The sequence below is a fragment of the Mixophyes fleayi genome, chromosome 1 (assembly GCF_038048845.1).
Source record: "Mixophyes fleayi isolate aMixFle1 chromosome 1, aMixFle1.hap1, whole genome shotgun sequence".
Classification (NCBI taxonomy): Eukaryota; Metazoa; Chordata; class Amphibia; order Anura; family Limnodynastidae; genus Mixophyes; species Mixophyes fleayi.
Window position 1 is genome coordinate 530895 of NC_134402.1, and position 25818 is coordinate 556712.

Below are 25818 nucleotides of genomic sequence, written 5' to 3' on the forward strand. Positions count from 1 at the left end.
CCGGCAGGAGGAGAGACCACTGGAGGGTGGAAGCGGTAATCAGGTTGGTGCAGCGCACGACAGGTAATCCAGAATCAACAAAGCAATACTCAGGAAGCAGTAGTAAGTGAAACTGGAAACATGATGAACACGGGAGAGTTGAGGCTGTCTGGTATCCAGTAGTAGTGGTGGAGGCAGCAGAGAGAAGGCACACTGAACACGGGAGAGTAGAGGCGGTCTGGAACCCTGTAGTATTAACGGAGGCAGCGGAGAGCTGACACGATAAACACAGGAGAGTTGAGACGATCAGGAACTCTGTAGTAGTAACGGAGGCAGCGGAGAGCTGACACGATAAACACAGGAGAGTTGAGGCGATCAGGAACTCTGTAGTAGTAACGGAGGCAGCGGAGAGCTGACACGATAAACACAGGAGAGTTGAGATGATCAGGAACTCTGTAGTAGTAACGGAGGCAGCAGATAGGAATCAGCTGAGTGCAGGCACGATGAACACAGGAGAGTTGAAGTGGTCTGGAAACCACAATAGCAGTAAACAGGAATCAGCAGGAGCTGAATACACGAGGAACACAGGAACACCTTCAGAGGCTCATGGGGAATGAGACTCCAAGATCAGGCCACCAGGTAATGATCACAGGTGGTTTAAATAGGGAGTGTTGCCTGATCATCCAATCAATTAAAAGCAACAGGTACTGAAGGTTTCATAAGGGCTGCACATGCGCAGACCCTCAGGATGGCGGACGGCCACGGTTCCTGAACACACGGGAAATGGCACTCACAGTCCGGTGAGTGACAATGTTATAGTTACATCACTGATACTTCCTGATAACAGTTTAGGTGTGGATTAGATTAAGGGGTTGTAACACCATACACCAGGCCCGTTGCTTTACAGATCATATGAGCAGGGCTGGGAGAGGTGATGATTTAGGCTGGCTTTAAACAAGTGCGATGACTGGCAGTGTCCATGGTGACAGACTGGCACATGTAGCACTGTGCGTATGAATGGGCACGTATTGGGTAATGGATGACATTGGGTTATTTGCGAGCTGTGTATGAAAAGACTCAAGTACCCAAACACATCCAGCATTTATTAATGTGAAGAAGTGCTTGTTCTGTAGATCTTATCCCATAGTCGAGAGGACGTGAGTACAGCAGAGGCAACAAGATTGTGGGAGGCCTAATTTGGCACCATTGTCAAACAGATCCCCAAATGCTTGGTAAGTGGTCGGGTTGGGCCATTTATGTCAGCATTGAGTTGACAATGGTGCTTGAACCATGGGGATGCAGTGGCATAGCGGAAGTTCTCATTATAGGATGTGTCCCATTACCCAAAAGAAGGATCGGGAGTCTGAGATGAAAGTGACCAAACAAAGGGCTGGAAGTCACTGTATATCTAGCAAAGGGAGTAAGGGTATAACTAGTCCTGTAGGCACCTCCTCACTTCCCATTTACTACCAGATGGTTGTGATTCATCAAGTGCAACAGCCAGATATTTGATGAATGTGATGTTCTCCAGGGGTGAGGCATGAGAACAGGTTATATTTGGGGTACTGAGATTCCTCTTTAGCGTGGCAGATAAAGAGCACAGAAGATATCTTCTTAGTGATAAGAATAAGTTTGTTCTCAGTTATTCGGGATGGAATATTTCAGACATTTATGGCAATAGTGTAGAGACAAAAAAGGCCTTAGCTCACTAAGAAATCACTGCTGCTTGTAGAAAACAAAGCGCAAAAGTCTTTAAATGTCCTTAATATAATATCACCAGCATTAGATATCATAATATGTTGCTAACAGAATGACAAACTGCTAGGATGTCTATAACAAATTACTGTATTGTATTTAAATATGAAAGGTGCTTATATTATGAAATCATATTTAAAAATAAAACATTAATTCATTTTAGACAGGTCAATTGTTTAGCAACATGTTATGGAATATAAAAGGTACTTCACTATCGACACTGGTCATATTATATTAATATTGGTGCTAGTTTATTGATGGAAATAAAGAAAAGTAGGAGGCCATGTGTTTATCCCTGGGGCCCTCCAATATGTATGGAGGAGAGGTTGGTTGCTGCAGAGTCCATCAGCATTGTCTACATGGCATCATAGATTCCGCAGTGCCAGACATGGTTATACAGATATGAAATACATGAGAACATTAACAGGTATGTGGGTACAATTGAGCAGAATATTAAATGTATGGATGTAATTAACAAACCAAATGATATGGCAGACAGAAAAAAATCAGCATAGAACATAACAAGGACAAACAAGGATGTCGGAGAGTGGACAGACATCAGACATAGGATAGAGGACCCACCCCATGAGCGCTTACACTCTAGAGGGAGAGCTAATGAGACACAATAGGAGTAAATGGGACTCTAGGCAGAGTGGTCCATCAGGATAGCAGAGGAGACTAAGAAGTCCAAGTGGTGTGAGGTTAGGTTGAAGAGGTGATGGAGGGAAGAGGGTAGAGATAATGGGGGATAGGGGAGGTAAGGTAGAATAGGAGCAAGAAGTGGATGCGATGGGCTAGAGGATGGAGAAGAAGGGAGGATAGGGGAAGGAAGTGGGTTACTGGCTGGGCAGGTAATTGTACAAATCCGAGAAGTGACCATCGAGGAGTTGGCTGTTGTCATCGAATTATTGCATTGTGTGATATTTAGCAGCATTCCACTACTCTGGGCCTTGATATTAGTACAAGGAGCTAATAGATTGTTACCCAGAATGTTTTACAATTCTCAGCTGCCTTACGAGATCTTTGCAAATGGCACATTGCTAGGTGAATGTTTCTTTTGCAAGAATTTCATACGGATCAATAAGAGATTGTCCGGCTGTAGCACAGTAGATATAAAGCATCGCCATTAACTGTTCCTGGCCTTTAATTGAATAAGTCAGTCTTTAGTTAACCACCTGGTCTGAATAGCACAAATATGATGACACAGTGAGCATGTAAGTTCTGCATCAGACCCCAGAGGCGCATGGAGCATTTTTAAGGGGGGGTTTCCCCTCCACCGAAAAAAAAAAAAGCGGCAGAGCTGCTGCGCATGTGCCTGCGCTTGCGCAGCAGCTCTGTTTAGGCAGCTCTGTACAATACAGCACCACCGCGGACGCTTCTTTGACAGCGCCGCGGACACTTCTTTGACAGCGCTGCGGACGCTTCTTTGACAGGGCCGCGGCTGCTGTATACTACAGTGCCGCTATATAGGGCACTTTTTTAGCGGAAGGGAGGGGTTTCTGGAGACCCCCCCTGCGTGCGCCACTGGACCCAAACGAGACAAGAAGTTCCTCCTGGGTGGGAGTGGTAGATGTCAATTAATGAAGGATTCTGAATAAACTGTGTATCGTACAAAAGGAAAAATTATGGAAGGTCATGAGTTTAGTTTAGTTGTGAGAGCCAAAGTCAGTAGATGGGGGCGCAAATATTAATCAAAGAGTTGACGAGTGCAGTGGTTGGTGGGGGAGCAATTAGTTGATGAAGGTAATTGTATGAGAGGACTGGTTAGATTTCTTAGACCAGTTAAGGTTGAAGTTACCTAGAATAAGGACTTCAGTATTTTTGTCACTGTTAACTTGGGAGGGGATTTTTTTTAGGCATTTTGTTGTCACTGACAGGTGGGCAGGTGGGTTATAAACACAGACTATGTTCCTGGTGCATAGATAAATGTTTGCATAGCGTGATTTCCCTCCAGCAAGTACCTACGCCTATGCAGAGTTGCATGCCAGAAAGGCATGGTAGGGGAGGGTGGGGAGTCCTAACATTGGCTCAGTACAGTAAGAACTGAACACAGATGCAGCTGCCTTTTACAGCCATATTATTTGCACCCACTTATTTGCACCCATTTGCAAAAACACTCTGATAATCATCACCAGCACTAGCAAACCACTTCTGATTGGCTGACTGTAATTTCACCTCTGTATCTGCTCGGTGCTTTCTTCATTGCTCGAGCATATATTATAGGATTTTGTGGGCATATTTAAAAAACAAAAAGTTTTTTGCTACTTTCATGTGTACAGAAGAAGGAGGGTTATATCTGCTGTATCAGTGGTTGAAGTGGGACGGTATACTATACCGCCACTGCTACCACTGCTATTATTTTATGGGAAAAAGGACTCATGCTCCATTCCCTCTTCCCTCGTCTTCTCCATGTCTCCCATCCACATAAGGGCACGTAACCTAGCAATCCCCCCATCTTCCAGCAATGTGTTTGTGATCACAACCTCCCAGAAGTGTTCGATTACATCGAAGTGATTGTCCACTTTATGTACCAGCAGTCTTGACTTTTTGCCTTTTTTTTTACCTTTGTGGCTACCATACCCAAAACAGAAGTGGGTAGTGGGACTATGCATTCCACATACATTCCATTCACTCTCGCCGAGTGAGGCGCAAGCAAGCAGAGAAATGATTGTTAGTGGGAATGTCCTAAAAGAGAAAAGTGGGGATCAGAAAAAGGAGAATGATTAAATGGGCAGTGAACACAGAATAAAATAAATAAATAGAGAGATAGAAACAGGCAGGCAGTAGCTAGTAGAATAAAATGAAGCACAGCAGAAAACTAGGGTTAATCGTCACGTGACCAGGACTAGAGCCAATATGAATTTGGTGGAGCCAGTAAAGTGTGAGATTTTCTTGACTAAGGTCCACACCCAACCTATAATCTTCCGCTCCATTATTATACAGTTATATAATCTTCAATTGCATCCATTATACAGATTCCAGCTTTACTTTCTAACATACACTATCTTCACTATCCCCTATATCTTTATATGGTAATGTAGGAGAGGAGTCGAGGATGACACCTAGGCAGCGGAGTTGGGGAACAGGGGAGATAGATGAGTTGTCAACAGTGATGGAGAGGTCAGAGGGGAAGGAGGTACGAGAGGGAGGAAAGACAATGAGTTCAGTTTTAGCAAGATTAAGTTTAAGAAATCTAGAGGACATCCAGGAGGAGATGGCAGAGAGGCATGCGGATACCCTGGAGAGAAGGGAGGGAGAGAGATCAGGAGAGGAAAGGTAGAGTTGAGTGTCATCAGCATAAAGGTGGTACTTGAGGCCGAAGGAGCTGATGAGTGCACCCAGAGAAGAGGTGTATGGTGAGAATAGTAAGGGTCCAAGGACAGAGCCCTGAGGGACCCCGACTGGAAGGGAGGAAGAAGGGGAGAGAGAATCAGAGGTGGAAACAGAGAAGGAACGGTCGGCAAGTTAAGAGGTGAACCAGGAGAGGACGGTACTTGAGAGGCCATATGGTAATGTAATGTGGACATGATAAGCCTGATACATTCATTGTCTTTCTCACAACTTCCTCCTGTACATTAGTAATGTGTTCTTTAAATGCAGCTTAAAAAACTTTTATCTGGGGAACAAAGTCCAAACCACTTGTGCATCTAACTTCCACTAATGCTTCCATCTCCTCTAGAAAGGACTGTTGGGGGAAGTGGGCAGGATGCCAAACAATAATCATGCCACAAATATAGATAACATATTTACTCTCCTCTTATCTTCTTCTTTTATCTTCTAATCTAATTATATGTCAGATTACCATTCCATGCCTAAACTTCCATATTTCTCCAAGCTCTTTGAGAAAATTGCCTAAACTTGCCTCACGCGCTTTCTTTATGCATTCAAACTTCCTCAAACCAGACGCTCAGCCCTGCAATAAATTTTGAATGCAGCATTAGACAACGTTCCACAGATATGTTCTACTGCTGTAGCTCTCTACCAGACCCGTCATTGGTGGTCTGTTTTTCATTGAATCCAATATAAAATACTTATACTAACGTACAACCAGTAACAAAATTGCACCAACATACAGTACAGTTGTGACTAGATCACTGATAAATAACTTCTGGTATAAATTTATTTAAATTAAATAGAGCAGGGTGCTTATTTATATAATTGCACATGCACTTATTTTTGATATTGAGTATATTTTGAGATAGGAAATCGTTATTTCTGAGACCAGTCTCTAAAATTTCATAGATAAGGGTAAATATTGTTGGCTTTGCAATGCATTTAAATCCATGTTTGTGTCAACACATTGCTTCCTGATTCTAAAAATAGCCTGTGTCCAAACTATATAAAAGGCACTGGCTTGTATTGAAAAGTTGTTCTTCTGATTTCATCTGACCTGATCACTGGTACCTTCAACGTGTGTGAAAGCAAATAAAAATCACTTCAAAGACCTGCTTGAAAACATCTTCAATATTGCTGTAACCTGCAGATTAGACCCTAAATCTAATCCGTTCCTGGCTGTTTCTGAGGTTTGGACCCAGCATCCAGTACCACCGCTCTGCCTGCTACCCAGCAGCTCTGGCCAGTGTGATAGGCCAGGGGGGATCCATCCACAGGAACCCTGATCCATAGTAAGCAATCAGGGGTACCAGCCCAGGTACACCAGTAGCGGGGTACACTCGCATCATCAGTTACCCTGAAGAAACCCGGTACTGGATGCCAGTAAGGAGTCCAGTGGTGGCAGCATTTGTAAGCGGCAAGAGAGTGCTTTTGGGATACCGAAAGTGAAAGGGGGCAAAGTAAGCCCAGCCGGTTCCCAGCAGCAACAGACGGTGGCATAGGTGGTCCATCCTGTCACAACTGTATTTTGTGCTTTGTATTTAACTTTCGTCTTTATTACTTACTGTGAAAGGATAGACCTGTCTGTTGTGTTACTGGGGACCGTCTGGGCTTGCCTTGCCACCGTCCCCTTTCTTTAGCCCAAATACGCCCTTTATCCACAGTAGGAGGGGCATTGGCTGCTGCCACCACTAGGTTCTTTAGCGGCACCTAGAACCGCATCCTTCTGGGTAACTGTCCCTGCTGGTGTACCTCCTTACTGGTACCCCTGACTTCTTGCCTTCAGATCAGGCCTATCACACTGGCCAGAGCTGCAGGTAGCGCAGAGCGGTGGTACTAGATGCTGGGTCCCAACCTCAGAACAGCCGGACAATGGATTAGATTGGTTTGATCTGTATGTCACAGGAATTACAGCAGGTAAGTAGTCATCAAAGCAGGTTTTTGAAGCAGGGTTGTTTTATTAACTCATATGTCCTAATAAGTACAGTTACATCCACTAGTTTGAGGTACTAGGGATCTCCATAAGTGCAAATGGTATAATAATACATGGTCAAACAGTGTGCTTTTTATACAGATTTACACAGATACCCTGGCAGGAGGTAATCCAGCCTTCTGCCCCTCTATCCAATCCAGGTGCTTCATGCAGCCTGGAGGGGTTTAACACCTTTTGCATTGCTGCTAGCGGCACCACAACGTCTGAGGTTATATATTGAATGTTTACCATCAGAATATAACATTTCTCTAATCTTGCTTTGAGCGCAATTCAACTTGCTAAATTCAAATTCATCTGTGATCACTTACATAGGGGGCCTGAGTCATTAAAGAAAGTAAGGCAAAAAAAAGGAGTAAATGTTACAATACAAGGGGTGCAAGTTAGTTTATTATTTTGCACATAAGATAAATACTGGCTATTTTGTCATCTAGCACACAAATACTTCATAGCTTTATTTTTATGCTGAAATTTAAAGTTGATATAGGACATGCCCTACCCCAACTATAAATCTGTCCTCACATTTTAAATTTACCTCCCGCTCCAATGCAACATGAATTTGCCCAGTACTCCTTTTTTATTCTTTGCTCTCCTTAATGACTCAGGCCCAGGGAGTCTACCAACAAGTATAATTACCTCCACCTGTCTTTCAGGCTCTACAGACATTTTAGTCACTGAGCCATGAAAAGGTCTAATTAATATGAGATTAACTGTCTCCAGACAGTATCAAAACCCAAACATGACATACTGTCTCAGAAGTCCCTACATTTCCATACAAAACACATACCAATATAAAAGGATAAGTACATTTGCAATGATATACAGCGGTGCATTGCACTCCTAATTAAAATACATTTCTTTAGTAAGTTATTTATAAGTGATCCAGCCACATATACGTTATTTATAAGTGATCCAGCCCCATATACGTTATTTATAAGTGATCCAGCCACATATAAGTTATTCCTACGTGATCCAGCCACACCAACACTGTTAGAAAATATTCTCTCTTGTGTATATAACCTCATATTGTGTACAAGTAGTGTAATGTGATCTTACTACTAACACTGTCACATCTCTACACTATCCTTAAGCATAAGTATATACTCTTGTCTGACGTACACCTGGCACAAACGCCGCTGTTTTTCTTAGATAGATGCATCTTATGATTGTTATACATGTAAATGCACTTGTGTTACACAAGACTTTCCTACGTCTTTATATAGTGCTACGGGGTCCATCACTGTTATCCCTTCTGTCACCAACATGCTATTTTCATCCAATCTCTGGCCAAGCAGGACTCGGATAACATCAGACATTGATGGTGCTAATCATAGTCCACATATTGTTCTTTTTTTATATTGAAGATGTTTGATAAATTGACAGTTGATTGTGGGATATTTATACTCTGTGTTTGTGGATTCCCTAAGAGTTCTATAGATTCTCTCAGCAACTTTTATTAAAGTTTATTTCCTATATTCCCTGTCATTCATCATTTGCGGTAGTCATTTTTAGATGGTATGATCCACAAATGCAACCTTTTATTATTATTATCATTATTATTATCAACATTTATTTATATAGCTCCAACATACTCCATAGCGCTTTATAAATGGGATATACACAGTAATAACAGAAGACTGAGTATTGAGAGATCAGACTTCAGGGAACACTGGAAGGATTGAAGACTACAGGAAAGTCTTCTTGAACAAGGAAGGAAATCCACACAAGGGAGCAGCCTGAGAACAGTCCTGTAACGGGAATGGGGGGATGTAATGAGGCTGGAGGAGAGGAGCACATCTTGGGCAGAACAGACGGGTCGAGTTGGGAGATGTTTAGAGACAAGTGAGGAGATCTACATTATAATTATAGGGAGGGCTGAAGAATCAGCCACCAGGGGAAGCTTCGTCCAACTCCGGAGTAAAGGGGCTTCTCACAGACGTGCAGCGGAGTGGTGCCCAAGACTCATGTATATAAATAATATCCATATGTTCTATTAGTGAAGTGTAAGAAATGTGTAAAATACAGTTCAGATAGGCTTACAGGTAGTATTATTACCATTTATTTATAAACAGTCCCACACATGTGAGTATGTATAATAACATTGATTCAGATTTCATTGGCCAAAACATGTCTTAACAATGAAATTAAAAGTCCACATTCTGAGAAATTAAGAGGACAGATTCTGGCCTCGGCAAAGATACATGTTCAGATCGAGAAGTGACGGCTGACGATTTACGCTAAGTGAAGGAGCGAGAGAACCGTAAAGAATGGGGGACAGGAAGTGCAACAATGGCAAAATGTCAAAATCCTTCAATAAAGCAGCTCGCAGCAGACCAGGGGAGGGCTGGCAAGTTGTAGTCCGGGGGGCAAGTTGTAGTCCAGGGGGCAAGTTGTAGTCCGGGGGGCAAGTTGTAGTCCAGGGGGCAAGTTCTAGTCCGGGGGGCAAGTTCTAGTCCGGGGGGCAAGTTCTAGTCCAGGGGGCAAGTTGTAGTCCAGGGGGCAAGACTCAACTCAACATTTATTAGGAACATTTCAAAGGAAACAAATTGCAAGTGGCAAAACCAGTTACAAAACCAAAACATGAACACGTTTTAGAACCGAAACCAGATCCAAAACCCAGGGGTCAGTGCACATCTCTATCACATTCTACAGGGGAGGAACATAGATGTAACAATCACAGCAGTCGGATCATTACCGTCAGTAATTACTTCACCTTTACACCTATCTGTAACACAAATGGAGTCACAATGACACGTGACCTCTTAGTAACAAATTCACTGACGTCTATCATCAATTTCATGTCCACTATATTCAAACTGAAGTGATCATAAATATGGCTAATAAACTCCAGATTACATTGGTATAACGCACTATTTTGAGAATGTTAATGCTCAATAAATCATTGTGTTATTAGTTCACACATTTAAATGTTTAATTCGGTCATATTTTAGACATTGTTCATTTTTTAACGCCTTGTTTTGTACGTTGTGTTGTCACAGAAGTGGAAGCGATGCTACGTGCTCCTGTATCCTGACTCTGCGTTCGGCGTGGCTCGGCTAGAGTTTTATGACTGGAAGGATGGCACATTGGCTGGAGAGAAGATACATACTCGTCGAGGTGCCGATCGAAAGGTCATACGATTGGCCGAATGTATACATGTGGCCCCTGCTCCAACAGGCAATGGGCATAAGGAAAACATGGCGGCTTTCATCATAGGAACCAGTGACAAGACAATGCTGCTCTCCGCAGAGCGTACATTGTGTGATGAATGGGTACAGAGATTGAGCGAAGTTGCATTCCAGGTTAGTACATGGGTTCCCTGGGGAGATCGGATCTGTTCTGCATGATTGGAATGACTTTAAGAGTTAGACGGTATTCACTCTCCAGTGAAGGAACCAGTTATAAAATATGTTCTTTTAATATATAAATTTTATCAATATTTCATTTGAATATTGTGGAGAGAGGTCCAGAAGAGAATAGGGGAGGTAGTGGGAAGCATCATTTACATACGCAAGTATTCAAAATTTTCCTTGTTACATAACAGTAATCAATCATTAAAATTAATATAAAACTGTTCAGCCGATTGCTTGACCAATTAAGAAGAGCCCATTCCTAAATGCGGATGGCATGTAGCCTATTCATACCAGTCATTGACTCCTTCTAAAATGAAAGCTTTCACAGGGAGGGTCATTTCTACCTTATGTCTCATGTCTGTCTGTTAATATCAATGGCACCAGCGTCCTCTCTATGCATCTAGCTAATCTCTTCATTAGAATCTGCTGCATTAGTGCAGTCAATTAGGCTGGCCTGTCCTCATTGGCTCCCTGTGCTGGTGATAGCTACTGCTAGAGCTCATTGTGCTGTATGATAGTCTGACCTATATTGCTTTCTTGTTGTGACCCGGATTGTACCTTGGATTTCACTGACCATTGACTGTTTTCTGGATCTACTATTAACCTTTTCCTGCACTGACCTTGGTCTTTTAACTGGATTCTGCCCTGAACTCTGTCAGCCCTGTCCTTAGCTGGTGTTTTGATTATGCTTTAGAATACGGCTTGTCCTGACCTTAAGCTTGTAATTTGGACAATATCCTGCTACTCTTGTTGCAGTCTGCTACCTCCTTCTGTTTCCTGTCCACCCCACCAACAATACTGTGTTTTATAACTGCCACTACCACAAGTTAATACCCAGGGGCAACTAAGTACTTTTGGAACATGTGGTATTCACTATGTTTTGGACTCGACAATGTTAGAGGCAAGCCCACCTTGCTCTCAACTTCTCTTCTGAAGAGAGACCCAGGAGACGTGACTATGCAAGGTGGGATGAAACCCATTAATTTGTAACCTTTGCAGAAATTCTTGGGCTTCTCTATTATTGAAGGTGTGACAGGATAGACCTCCTATGCCAACCTGTCTGTTTTCTTACTGGGGACCAGCTGGGCTTGCCTTGCCATTGTCGCCTTTCTTTCTCCCAAATGTGCCCTCTAACCGCATTAAAATCCGCTTGTGCTGCTGGCACCACTAGACTCCTTAGTGGTACCCAGAATCATGTCCCTCTGGGTAACTGGCGCTGCTAGGGTACTCCCGTGCTGGTACACCTGGCTGGTACCCCTGACCTCTTCCTATGGATCAGGGTGCTGTGGATGGTTCTCCGTGGCCTATCACACTGGCCAGAGCTGCAGCGTAGCGGGCAGAGCGTTGGTACTGGGTGCTGTGTCCAAACCTCAGAACAGCCGGATAATAGATTAGATTGGTCTAATCTGTAGGTCACAGGAATTACAGGTAAGTAGGCGTCAAAGCAGGTTCCTTAAGCAGTGATTAGCTCAGGAAGTCCTAAAAAAGGACAGTTACACACTCACTAATCTGAGGTACAAGTTATATCTAGAAAGTACAGATGGTATAATACCACATGGTCAAGCAGTGCACTTTTTGTACATAGTTACACTGATACCCTGGCAGGAGGTAATCCAGCCTCCTTCCCATCTAACCAATCCAGGTGCTTCCTGCAGCCTGCCCAAAGATCAGCCTGGAGGATTTTAACACCTTTTTGCTTTGCTATAAGCAGCCCCACATCGCGTGAGGTTTTATATTGAATGTTTACCATCAGAATATAACATTTCTATAATCTTGCTTTGAACGCAATTTAACTTGCAAAATTCACATTAATCTGTGAGCACTTGCATAGGGAGTTTATCAGCACGTATAATTACCTCCTCCTGTCTTTCAGGCTCAACAGACCTTTTAGTCACTGAGCGATGAAAAGGTATAATTAACATGAGATTACCTGTCTCTAGATATTTGCAAAACCCAAACAGGTAATACTGTCTCAGAACTCCATACATTTCCATACAAAACACATACCAATATAAAAGGATAAGTACATTTGCAATGATATACAGAGGTGCACTGCACCCCTAATTAAAATACATTTCTTCAATAAGTTATTTCTACGTGATTCAGCCACACTCCTACCTCCCCTTGTCCATGCGGACAACCAGCGGGTCATGTCACCACGATTTAGCTCCTGGTCCCGCAGTCTCTTGAGGTTACCGGAGGTGACCCCGGGTATACGGCTCTTCCTGCCTAGACAGTCTATCCGCATTGCTGTGAGCCTTTCCTTGCTTGTGAATGATGTGAAAGTCATAAACTTGGAAGTGCAGGGCTCCACCTCAAAAGTCTGCCATTTTTCCCTGGGTCATGTACCGGGGCCAGTCTCAGATTGCCTATACCTTAGCGGGTTCTGGCTTAACCTCACCTCGCTCCACACGATCACCCAGGAACTGCACCTTTCTTCATCATCATTTATATAGTGCCAGCAGATTCCGTAGCGCTTTACAATTGGGAACAAACATTAATATAACAATACTGGGTAATACATAGATACGTAGAGGTAAGAGAGCCCTGCTCGCAAGCTTACAATCTATGGGACAATGGTTTGATACACAAGGGTAAGTGCTACATCATATTGAATATTTGTCCAGCTAGAATACAAAGGTTACACAGTATTTAATGGGCTGTGTGATCAGTCATAGAACTATGTTGGTCAGAGGGTTGTTGTCTTGTGTTAGCTGTGTATAGGGTGGTAATAGAGTAACCTAGGGAGATTAAGAGGGTGGTAGAGGAATATTATAAGCTTGTCTGAAGAGGTGGGTTTTCAGAGAACGTTTGAAGGTTTGAAGACTAGAAGAAAGTCTTGTGGTGCGAGGGAGGGAATTCACACCTTTGAAATCCCCATTTGACACTTGTCTGCCCTATCATTCAGACATGCCCACCCAATCTTCCCTAACACCAGCCATACTTGCTACAGAATATCCTTCCTAATCTTACTGAAAATGGAAATGTCTTCTAGGTAAACCTGAGCTGAGTCCAGCAAATCTACCAAAGCGTTAATACAGGGCAAGGGGTAGGCGTCAGACATGGTCACATTATTCAACCGGCGGTAGTATATGCGTTGTCTTGTCCTTCTTGGAAACCAGTACCATGGAGGACACGGATGAACTGAGCAATGGATGGATCACACTTAGCTCAAGCATCTTCCGCACCTCCCTGTATATGCACTCCTTGGCCTCTAGTGAGCGCTGATAAGAGGATTGCCTAATTGGCCTATGCTCACCAGTGTCCACAAGGTGCATCACCAAGGAAATCCATCCGGGCTTCCTACTGAACTGAGTCGCAAAAGGCCACAGTACTGCCTCAAGCTGCTCCCTCTTGCGGACACTCAACTGCTCATCTAAACCCACTTCCTCTACACCGCCTTCACCTTTGGCATCCGTAGGAGGTCAGGTAGTTGGTCACTTCCTGGTTCCTCAGTCGGCAAGCAGCAAACTGTAGCTAGTGACTCCACATGCTCGTGGTATGCCTTCAACATATTTATGTGGTAGGTCCGCTGCCGCCTACCGTCGCTATCAAATGATACTATGTAGGTGTTGTCACTCAGGCATTTTGAGATCGTGTACGGTCCAACCCAGGCAGCCTGGACCTTGTTCTGACGCGTGGGCACCAATATAAAAAGATAAGGACTGATAGGTCAATGATATACAGAGGTGCATTGCAATCCTAATTAAAATAAATATCTACAATAAGTTATTTCTATGTGATCCAGCCACAGAAGGTTTATCCTATCTATTTCTGTTATTGCTCCCCTCTTACTGCTATGACTATAAAGGGACAGGCCCATCAAATTGGTCTCTGGAAGTCACAAAAGCCTTTTTCACTCTTAAAATGTATTTTGCTTGTCACATGTGCCCAGTCACCCTAGTCTTTAGCAACTGTTTATTGTTCTCTGATGTGGGAGCTGGGGCAATTGTTTCTCAAGTCAACCCTGTAGACAAGAAATTATATTTAGATGCTTTCTTTTGTGTGAGTGATTGGTTGGAAGGAGCTGAATACACCATTGCTGTTTACACAGATCATAATAAACTACAATATATTGCCGAGACAGGCTTAGGTGGACTCTTTTCTTTTTCTAGATTTAATTTCACCATCACCCCTCCCCCCCCCCCTACCCCCTACCCCCGGCATCTATGAATCGGAGGGCTGACGCTCTTCCCAAACCTCTTCTATAGCAACTTTGAGAATCAAAGCTTCCTATTGTATTGTGCCATCTACTGTTGTTGCAGTCATGAAGTGAGACCTTTCTACACAAGTCAATGCAGCTCAAGGGCAAGATCCTGCTATTACCCCTATTACCCCATCTAATCTATTATAGGAATAACCTATGAATACTCAAACAAGCAGTTCATAGGGAATCTCAAGAGAATAAACTGGCAGGTCACCCAGGTGTGAATAAAACCATTTGCATTCTGTCTCATTCAGTGTGGTGGCCTTCTGTTAATAAGGATACAAGTGGTAAGGGTTGGCCCAGTCTGTGCCCAAAACAAGAGTCTCAGAGGACAACCTATTGGACCTCTTATGCCACCTTCTATTCCAGTCAAGCAATGTTCATCCATCACAATGGATTTTGTTGTAGACTATTTTAGTAAGACGGCCCATTCTCTTCTCTTCTGGTGCGAACTCAGCTCAAGAGCTTACGTCATAGTTTATTAAGAGGTTTATTTATGTTACATGGAATCCGTCTAACATTGTCTCAGACGGAGGTTCTCAATTCAATGCAAGATTTTGGAGGATATTTTGTTCTATGCTCGTTGTAAACGTTTCATCTGCCATCCTTAAACCAACAGCCAAAGCGTTAACCAGGTATTAATAAATTACCTCATATGTTATGTTTCTCACCCTCACAATAAATGGCCCTAATAACACTTCCAACCCTGTTATTTTGTGTCTGATCTTTTGCTGATATCTTGGCCACAGAGGGTGTTGGTATCAAGGGAACAAATGTACGTCTCAAACACATCTGGAGAATAGTGCAGCCCTGTTTCTCGTGCTGTGATGCAGTAACATTTTATTCACCTCATAGGGTGTAATTTTAAAGTTGGGGACATGGTTTGGTTGTCTACCAAAATATTAGACTCAAACAGCTAACAGCCAAATTTGAGCCTAAATTTCTTGGCTGGTTTAGAATATTTAACAGTATAAATTCTGTGTGTTTTCAGCTGGATCTACCTCGTCCTTAAAGGATTCCAACAATTGTTCATTGTTCGCTAAGTAAGATGGTTTATCAAGCTGAAATTTTTAAACCCAGATCCACTGTCAAACCGTCTCCAGTATCACTTGATGGGCAAACAGAGTTCGAGGTGCAAAGGATTCAGGATGCCAAAAAGGTTCAAGGATAGAAATTACAGAAATTAGTCCTTCTTGTATCTCTTCTTTCTTCACATACCTAATGTTAGGAGCCGCGGGCACCACCGCGACTCACTGTCCCTCTCCCTGGCATCCCGGCCATCTCCATGACAAACGGGACGTCACTTCCGGGTTCTCGGCCCGGCTGTTGCCAGGGCAACGGGCAGACGCCGAAAGTAATTGTTATCTGGCATCAGAGCAGCCGGGTGCGCTCGCTACAGCCTGCGGGCTGATTAAGCAGCTAATTAATTTATTAACTGGTGTCTGGGGATGATTCAGGGCAAAGCCCTGATTGGTTACCATTAGTATTTAAGGCAGGGAGGGCTTAGCCTCCCTGCCGGTAATAGCATAGATTTTGTCTGCTCTTGTCCTGCCCCTGTGCTGTTCCTGTTTGTCCCAGTCCCTGTGGATACTCTGCCCGTTTTTCTATTGGACCTACTGTTGTGACCCTCTGCCTGTACCTTGGACCTTGTCTGTTGTCCGTGACCCTGACCCTTTGGCCTGAATCTTGGACTCCGCTGTTTGTCTGTGACCCTGACCTTTTGGCGTGTTATTGGACCATTCTACTCGCTTGTGACCCCCTACCCTGACTTACGTGTGACCATTCGTTACCATCTACTCAGCCTCCTCCGTTCCTGCCGCTGCGGTGTTGTTAACGAACTTGCACTAGGCTAGGAGTTAAGTCCTGGGGGCATCCGAGTACTTGTGACACATAAAGCTCTAAGGGAAAGGTGGCTGCTATAGGTAAAGACCTCCGTCATCTGTTCTGTAAGTTAGTTGCTTGATCTACAATTTCTGCATCTTGTATGGAATCCACTAATGAATGATTATGTAGCTTTAAAGCTGCATCACCACGAAGACCATTATAGGAGCACCCCCTCCCCACAGCCCTGGGGTGCTTAGTGCACAAGATATTTCCCAGAGCTAGTGAGGTTTTCCTGGATGAAAACTGGATGTGTGTGATGCTGTAAAGGGAGTGAGAGGAGCAGAACCATGAACATTGCAGCTATTTATCTGTAGCTTCTGGTCCTCTCCTCGCTCCGCCTTTCACACCCATCTGCAGCCATTTTAAAGCAGTGAACAAAATGTTCACCTTTTAAGGTGTTAGCGCAGCTTTAAAAATTCATCTTGCAGTAAGAAAGGAACATCAACAAAGTGTATACATGTATAAATATGTATTTGAAACTGGAAAAATGTTCACATGCTCATTCAAGAAAATCCATGGACTGCAACAATGTAAAATGTTTCATGCAAATGCGAGTGTGCTGTATATTCACTCGTACAAGTACCTGCACCTTTTATTAGTCAATACTTTGCATAATGATAAATATTTGAAATACTTGTAACTCCCCTGTCCCACAGTAATCTGGTGCTGCCGTAGACTAGGGGAGGAGTCCTTTAGCCCAGATAATAGAGTGATGCAGGCCTGGGCATATTACTCAATTCAGCTGCATCATTAATAGACTACAGCTTGTACAATATTCTATTAATGAATAATGCGGCATTGAGTAGCATGCGATGTGGCCGCTATGTCCGGCCGGCGTAGGAAGTCCACCACATTGACCACCGGTCGGCCCAAAATAGGGTTTAATTGTCCGGCCCGGTGGGCACATGCCCAGCTGCTCCTGGCCCTCCTGGTACACACCAGGGGGGTCTTCTTCCTTCTGTGGGCTAGTGAGGGACATTGCCCCAATGATGGACCAAACCTGTGTAGGATATACTGTCACCGGGGAAACACCGAATACTGGAAGCTGTATTCATTGTAACCCATTGTTTACTGTGTCCAGAGATACACCCATATACCGTTAGTACTTAGTATGTACAAGTTAATAGAATAAACAGAACATGGCAAAAAAAACAACGAATATATAAACCACATTTATAAACATGACAGGTTTAGGGTTATGTGAATTCAGTCCTCTTTATACAGTAAAAGACTAAAATAAACACTCATATATTCTGTGCTTTTTCATGGAGGTGCCCTGAGTCCTTCACTACAAGGATCAGCAATCCCAGTCCGCTGCTAATCCCATACAGTAATAATAATACACAAAGTGGAAGTTGCCCACAAGGGATGGGATATTTAAAATAGTAACATATACAATCCCCAATCACATAGCTCCTATGTGTATATATCATCAACATCATTTGTTTATATAGCGCCAGCAAATTCCTTAGCGCTTTACAATTGGGAACAAACATTGATAAGACAATACTGGGTAATACATACAGACAGAGAGGTAAGAGAACCCTGCTCGCAAGCTTACAATCTATAGGACAATGGGAGTTAGAAACACAAGGGCATGTGCTACATCATATTGCACAATGGACCAGCTAGAATGCAAAGGTAAAAGTACTGAGTGGGCTGTGTGTGTTGCAGTGTTGGTCAGAGGGTTGTTGTCTTGCATTAGCTGTGTAGAGGATGGTAATAGGGTAATCTAGGGAAATTAAGATGGTGGTTGAGGAATATCATAACCTTGTCTGAAGAGGTGGGTTTTCAGTGAACGCTTAAAGGTTTGAAGACTAGAGGAAAGTCTTATTGTGCGTGGGAGGGAATTCCATAAATTGGGTGCAGCCCGGAAAAAATCCTGTAACCGAGAATGGGAGGATGTGATGAGAGTGGAGGAGAGACGTAGATCTTGTGCAGAACGGAGGTGTCGAGTAGGGAGATATTTTGAGATAAGTGAGGAGATGTATGTCGGTGCAATTTTGTTGATGGCCTTGTATGTTAGTAGAAGAATTTTATATTGGATTCGTTGAAATACAGTTAACCAGTGTAGAGACAGACTGAGTGGCTCAGCAGAGGAATAACGGTTAGTAAGGAAAATCAGTCTTGCCGCTGCGTGCAAAATAGATTGTAGGGGTTCAAGTCTGACTTTGGGAAGACCAGTAAGGAGGGAATTGCAATAGTCGATGCGGGAGATGATGAGTGCATGAATTAATGTTTTTGCGGTGTCTTGTGTCAGATATGTGCGTATTCTGGAAATGTTCTTTAGGTGTATGTAACATGATTTAGATATAGAGTTGATGTGGGGAATAAATGACAGTTGTGAATCAAGGATTACACCTAGGCAACGAGCTTGCAGGTGGGATTTATAGTCATGTTATCAACAGAAATAGAAATGTCAGGCAGGAAGCTTCTGTTTTTGGGTGGGAATATTATTAATTCAGTTTTAGAAAGATTGAGCTTGAGTTGACGAGAAGACATCCAAGATGAAATGGCAGAAAGACAGTCAGTAACGCGAGACAACACAGATGGTGAAAGATCAGGAGAGGATAGATAAATTTGTGTATCATCCGCATAGAGATGATACTGAAATCCAAAGGAGCTTATTAATTTTCCAAGAGAAGTGGTGTAGATAGAGAATAGCAGAGGACCTAGGACGGAGCCTTGTGGTCTCCAACTGATAAAAGAAGCGGAGCAGAGGTGGATCCAGAGAAATTAACACTGAAAGAGCGATTAGATAGGTAGGATAAGAACCAGGATAGGACAGTGCCTTCAAGACCTAGGGATTGTAGCGTTTGTATGAGGAGAGAGTGGTCAACAGTGTCAAATGCAGCAGAGAGATCCAGGAGAATTAGAAGAGAGTATTGGTTATTATTTTTTGCTGTGATCAAATCATTGACAACCTTGGTCAGTGCAGTCTCTGTGGAGTGTTGAGAGCGAAAGCCTGACGGAAGAGGATCCAATAGGTTGTTTGCTGTAAGAAACTGTGTGAGGTGAGTGTAGGCAATGCTCTCGAGAAGCTTGGAGGGACATGGGAACTGGGAGATGGGCGATAATTTACGAGAGAGTTAGGATCAGAATTCTGTTTTTTAAAATGGGAGTAATCACTGCATGCTTGAATAGTGATGGAAAAATACCAGTAGAAAGAGATAGATTACAGATTTTAGTTAGAGGGGGAATGAGCACAGGAGACAGGGACATACCAATTTGTGAGGGAATGGGATCAAGAGGACAGCAGGTAGAGTAGGAAGATGAGAAGAGAGCAGAAACTTCCTCATTTGTGGGATCAAATGAAGAGAGAGTGTCAGAGGATGCTACAAAGGAATTGAGCCGATTGCTTGTCAAGTGAGATGATACCATTTCAAGCCTGATCTTATCAATTTTGTCCTTGAAATAAGAAGCACGATCCTGTGCACTGATGTTAGTTGGAGGATTTGGGGCAGGATGATTCAGAAGAGAGTTAAATGTGTTAAAGAGGCGTTTGGGATTAGAAGCCTGAGCATAGATGAGAGATTGGAAGTAGGTTTGTTTAGCAGTGTCCAGAGCATTTCTATAGGAGTGGTAGATATCAGTATATGTGATGAAATCATTAGAGGCACAAGATTTACGCCAGTGACGTTCTGCATTACGAGAAAGTTTTTGTAGAGTTCGTGTTACTGTTGTGTGCCCCGGTTGGCAGCGAATTCTACGCGAAGTATGTAGTGCCGCTGGAGCCACTTGACCCAGGGCAGTTACTAGGGTATGATGAAAATGGGGTGCTGCCCGATCAGGGGAGGAGAATGTAGAAATTGGGGAGAGAAGGTGTTGCAGAGAGGTGGAAAACTGTTGAAAATCAATAGAGTTGAAATTCCTGCAGTTGTGAGGAGGCTTGGAAGAGTTTGACACTAGGGAGGGTAAAGAACTGGGGGTGAGCGAGTAGCTAATAAGGTGATGATCCGAGAGGGGGAAAGGAGTGTTAAGGAAATGAGAAACTGAGCATAGTCTAGAGAAAACAAGATCAAGACAGTGGCCATCCTGATGAGTAGCGGATATACAATGCAGAAGTCAGACAATGTTTCTCTCATATCAAGATTATTCTTTATAGCATGTGGTTATATTTGGTATATAATCTGTGTTGATGTCCATTTAACAATGCAATTTTCACTTTTTGGATAAATCCAAGATACACACACTCATATATTATAGTCTTTGTTTTCTGGGTACTTGGGTGTAAATTGACTAGATTATCTTCATTTTAATTAAAAGCACAAATATTGTTTATAAAGTCAGAGAGCAAAATTTCTTGTGTATGAGGAACGTTGTTGAATGTATGTGGAGAATAATAAAAATTAGATTTTCCACGTTCTTCTCACATATAAAGGAATGAACAATGAACACGATCTGGTTGTGCATTTATCAGCCGATCACACTGATTGGACACAGAGATATTAGTTTGTTATATAGATGGTACTTCGTAGTATTTATGTGTTTCTATGAGTAATCTAGTTTCTCTGATTACCCCCAGGGAAAGGTCAATGAGGCTCCGGAGACCAGTGATTGTGAGTCCCTGGAGATGGCAGTGAACAGCATCTATTTCTCTCGGGAAGAAGGTGAGAGATTCTCAGGGGCCTAGAAAGATGTATTATGAGTATTAGTTCACACTAAAATCTTCTAGACTCCAAAATTATGTCTAGATGAACTTTTACATTTCTTCTTTAGGACTTGAGGAGAAAAAAAGTAACTTGTGTAAGTTCAATTAGATTGTAACGAGACATCAATAAAAAAACCTCTTTGTGGAAGACTTATAATACCCAGACTAGCAGAGCGTTTGTCAGTGTTGATTTTTTTTATATAAAAAGCCTGGTAATCTAATTTACAACCCCCCAAAGTAAAACCTGCAACATATCTTATAGGTCATTAATTCAGTTGAGTATGTGTTGGTGTTGGAATTGGACATCGCCGGTATAATCATGAAGTGGGTTATTCAGGACCTAGTGTAGACTATATCCATAAAGAGTGGAGAAAGTCCAGCACACACAACAATATATCTTATAATGTACAGTAGAGATGGATGAATAGATTTGCCCGAATTTCATAGATTTGCTGCTGCCAAACTAATTTACAAATTGGTCCCAAATTACAAAAATTCTCGGAATGATTGACACTGACTAGAGAATCAGAGCAATCACAGGTCATGAAATGTAAAGAAGCCAATCATCAAGAATTTACTTACATGTCTATTGTCTGATAAAAGGAGCTCACAGCCCCTCGACCACAGAGTACCTGGACTGCCTTACCACTGCTCCTTTCTTCATCCCAAATGCACCTCCTCTAAACGCTAAAGGGGCGCTATGCTGCTACCACCAGGCTCTTTCACCAGCACCTGGAACCACTTCTTTCTTGGTAACTCTCGCTGCTAGTGCACCCGCTTGCTGGGTACCTGGGCAGGTAGTGGGCAAAGCGTTGGTACTAGATGCTTGGTCCCAAGCCTTAGGACAACCAGATAACAAATTAGAGTGGTCTAATCTGTAGGTCACAGGAATTACATCAGGTATATAGGCGTCAAATCAGAATCTTGAAGCAGTGATGTTTATTGCTCAGAAATGGTCCTTATAAGAATAGTTACACACTAGTTAGAGGTACTAGTGATCATCCAGAAGTACAGATGATATACACCAGTTGAAATACAAAATACAGCTCTTTTTATACAGTTTCTGACACACATGTTGGCAGGGGGTAATCCATCCCACAGAGTCTGAGATATCACATTCAATTTTTAGAATCAGGATGCAATATATTCTCTAATCTTGTATTTAACACAATTTAAAGTTTACCAAATTTACCTCAATCTGTGATTTCCCAAATGACTTGCTGTTCCATTATTAATCATTATCATCAATATAGCACCAGCAAATTCCGTAGCGCTTTACAATTGGGGACACAGTAATAAAACAATACTGGGTGATACAGACAGAGAGGTAAGAGTGCACTAATCACAAGCTTACAATCTATGGGACAATAGGAGTTAGATACATGAGGTAAAGTCTAAATATTGCATTTTGGTCTAGCCAGATTGCAAAGGTAAAAAGTGATTTTTATGCTATATGATCCAGTCACACAGCAATGTTGGTCAGCGGGTCAGCAGGTTGTTGTCTCGTGTGAATTGTGTAAAGGGTGGTAATAGAGTAACCTAGTAAGGTTAAGAGGATGGTTGGGGCATATTATAAGCTTGTCTGAAGAGGTGGGTTTTCAGAGAACGCTTGAAGGTTTGAAGACCAGAGGAGAGTCTTACTGTGCGAGGGAGAGAATTCTTTGAAGTGGGTGCAGCCCGAAAAAAGTCCTGTAACCCAGAATGGGAGGATGTGATGAGAGTGTAAGAGAGACGCAGATTTTGTACAGAATGTAGGTTTCCAGTTGGGAGATATTTTGACACAAATGAGGAGATGTATGTTGGTGCAGTTTTGTTGATGGCCCTGTAGGTTAGTAGAATATTTTTTTTATTGGATTTGGAAAAATACAGACAAACAATGTAGAGACTGACAGAGTGGTTCAACAGATGAAAAACGATTTGAAAGGAAAATAAATCTAGCCGCTGGGTGCAAAACAGATCGTATGGGTTTGAGTCTGATTTTGGTTAGACCAGTAAGGAGTGGACTGCAAAAGTCAATGCGGGAGTACACAGACAGTATAATTTTAAACATGTATTCCCTAATATCACTAACTAGAGTATGCAATGTGCGATCCCTTCAGCGAATGAACCGGACAACTGCGGATAAATAGGGGATTAAAATGATACTAAACATGACATATTTCCTGTAACCTGAACCTTAAATATCACTAAAGTGTACATATAACCTTATAATATATATAACTATAAACCAAATACCATTTGCTCATAAACGACTGTGGAATGGAACCATTATGAATATGAAATATATAAATAAATGAATGTGAGAGTGCGAGTGTATGCGTGCGTATTTTATCGTGCAATTGCGCCATGACATGTAACACGTGGCGTACTGATCGCAATCGCACGGTAAAACAATATTAATCAATATACTTTCTTTCATCCAATTATACGACTTCAACATAAGATATGTGCGTATTCTGCAAAATGATTTTAGATGTAACATGATTTAGATATGGAGATCAAAGAATAGTTCTGAGTCAAGGATCACAACTAGGCAGCGAGTTTGCGGGGTGGGATTTATGGTCATGAATAGAAATGTCAGATAGGTAACTTCTTTTGGTGGGTGGTAATATTATAAATTTTGTTTTTGTAAGATTGAATTTGAGTTGGCGAGAATACATCCAAGATCAAATGGAAGAAGTCAGTAACGCGAGATAACATAGATGGTGAGAGATCAGGAGAGGATAGATAGATTTATGTATCATCCGCATAGAGATGATACTGAAATCCAAAGGAGCTTATTAGTTTTCCAAGAGAAGTGGTGTAGATAGAGAATAGCAGAGGACCTAGGACTGAGCCTTGTAGTCTCCAACTGATAAAGGAAGCGGAGCAGAGGTGGATCCAGAGAAATTAACATTGAAAGAGCATTTAGATAGATAGGATGAGAACCAGGATAGGACAGTGTCTTGAAGACCTAGGGATTATATTGTCTGTATGAGGAGAGAGTGGTCAACAATGTCAAATGCAGCAGAGAGATCCAGGAGAATTAGAAGAGAGTAATCACCTTTAGTTCTAGCTGTGATCAGATAATTTAAAACCTTGGTCAACACAGTCTCTATGGAGTGTTGAGAACAAAAGTCTGACTGCATGTGTGAGGCAAGTGTAGGCAATTCTCTAGAGAAGCTTGGAGGGGCACGGGAGCTGAGAGATGGGGCAGTAATTTGAGAGACAGCTTAGGTCAGAATTTTGTGTTTTCAGAATAGGAGTAATCACTGCGTGCTTTTATAATGATGGGAAGATACCAGTATAGAGATAGAGATTACAGATTTTACTTAGAGGTGGAATGAGCACATGAGACAAGGACCTATCAATTTGTGAGGGAATGGGATCAAGAGAACAGGAGGTAAAGTATGAAGATAAGAAGAGAGTAGATAATTCATCTTCATTTGTGGGGTCAAATGAAGAGAGGGTGTCAGAGGATGCTGGGAAGGAATTGAGCTGATTTCTAATCGAGGGAGATGATACCATTTCAAGTCTGATCTTATCAATCTTGTCCTTGAAGTAAGAAGCAAGATCCTGGGCACTGATGGTAGTCAGAGGGTTTGGAATGAGATGATTGAGAAGAGATTTAATTGTGTTAAAAAGGCATTTGGGGTTAGAAGCCTGAGCATACATGGTAGATTGGAAGTATGCTTGTTTAGCAGTGTCCAGAGCACTTCGATAGGAGTGGTAGATAGCAGTAAATGCGCTGAAATCATTAGAGGTGCAAGGTTTACACCAGTGATGTTCTGCTTTACGAGAACGTTTTTGTAGAGTTCATGTTACTTTAGTGTGCCACTGCTGACATCGAAGTCGATGTGTAGTATGAATATTCGCTGGAGCCATTTGATCAAGGGCAGTTGCTAGGGTTTGGTGTAAATAAGGTACTGCTATATCAGGAGTGAATCTAGAAATCGAGGAGAGAAGGTGTTGAGGTGTTGGAGAGAGGTGGATAACTGTTGAAAATTAATAGTTAGGATTTCTGCGCGTATGAGGAGGTTTGATAGAGTTTGACAACAGAGGGGTTAAACTAGTGGGGGTGAGCATGTAGCTGTTAAGGTGGTGATCTGTGAGAGGGAAAGGAGTGTTAAGGAAATCAGAAACTGAGCATAGTCTAGAGAAAAAAAGATCAAGGCAGTGGCCATCCTGATGAGTAGAGGATTCAACCCACTGGGAGAGGCCGAGGGAGAAAGTCATAGAGAGTAGTTTGGAAGCAGCATTGGAACGTGGATTAGCAATAGGGATGTTGAAATCACCCATGATGATGGTGGGGATATCAGTAGATAAGATTTGAGGGAGCCATGCAGAGAAATCCTCAAGAAATAGTTGATGCACACCAGGGGGGCGATAGATCACAGCAAAACGCATAGAGAACAGATTAAAATCCTAACAGCATGTACTTCAAAAGATGTGAATGTGAGTGATGGGACACTTGGTAGAACTGTGAATGTGCACTGTGGGGAGAGAAGTAGTCCAACCCCCCTCCTTGTCTGCCTCCTGGTCTGGGGGTGTGGGTGAGATGGAGGCCACCATGTGAAAGGGCTGCAGGTGAGGCAGTGTCTGAATGCATGAGCCATGTTTCTGTTATTGTTAGAAGGTTGAGGTTGTTTGAGAGGAAGAGATCATGTACGGAGGTAAGTTTGTTACA

The 25818-nt window shown here is 42.6% G+C and overlaps 1 protein-coding gene across 1 annotated transcript in view; it reads left to right on the forward strand.

Annotated features, from left to right (window-relative positions):
* DOK1 (docking protein 1) overlaps nt 1-25818 on the forward strand; it is a 57772-nt gene that overhangs the window by 8737 nt on the left and 23217 nt on the right. The window contains exons 2-3 of the mRNA XM_075178304.1: nt 10057-10359; nt 21027-21111. Coding sequence (XP_075034405.1) covers nt 10057-10359; nt 21027-21111 — 388 coding nt within the window. The remainder of the gene's footprint in view (nt 1-10056; nt 10360-21026; nt 21112-25818) is intronic.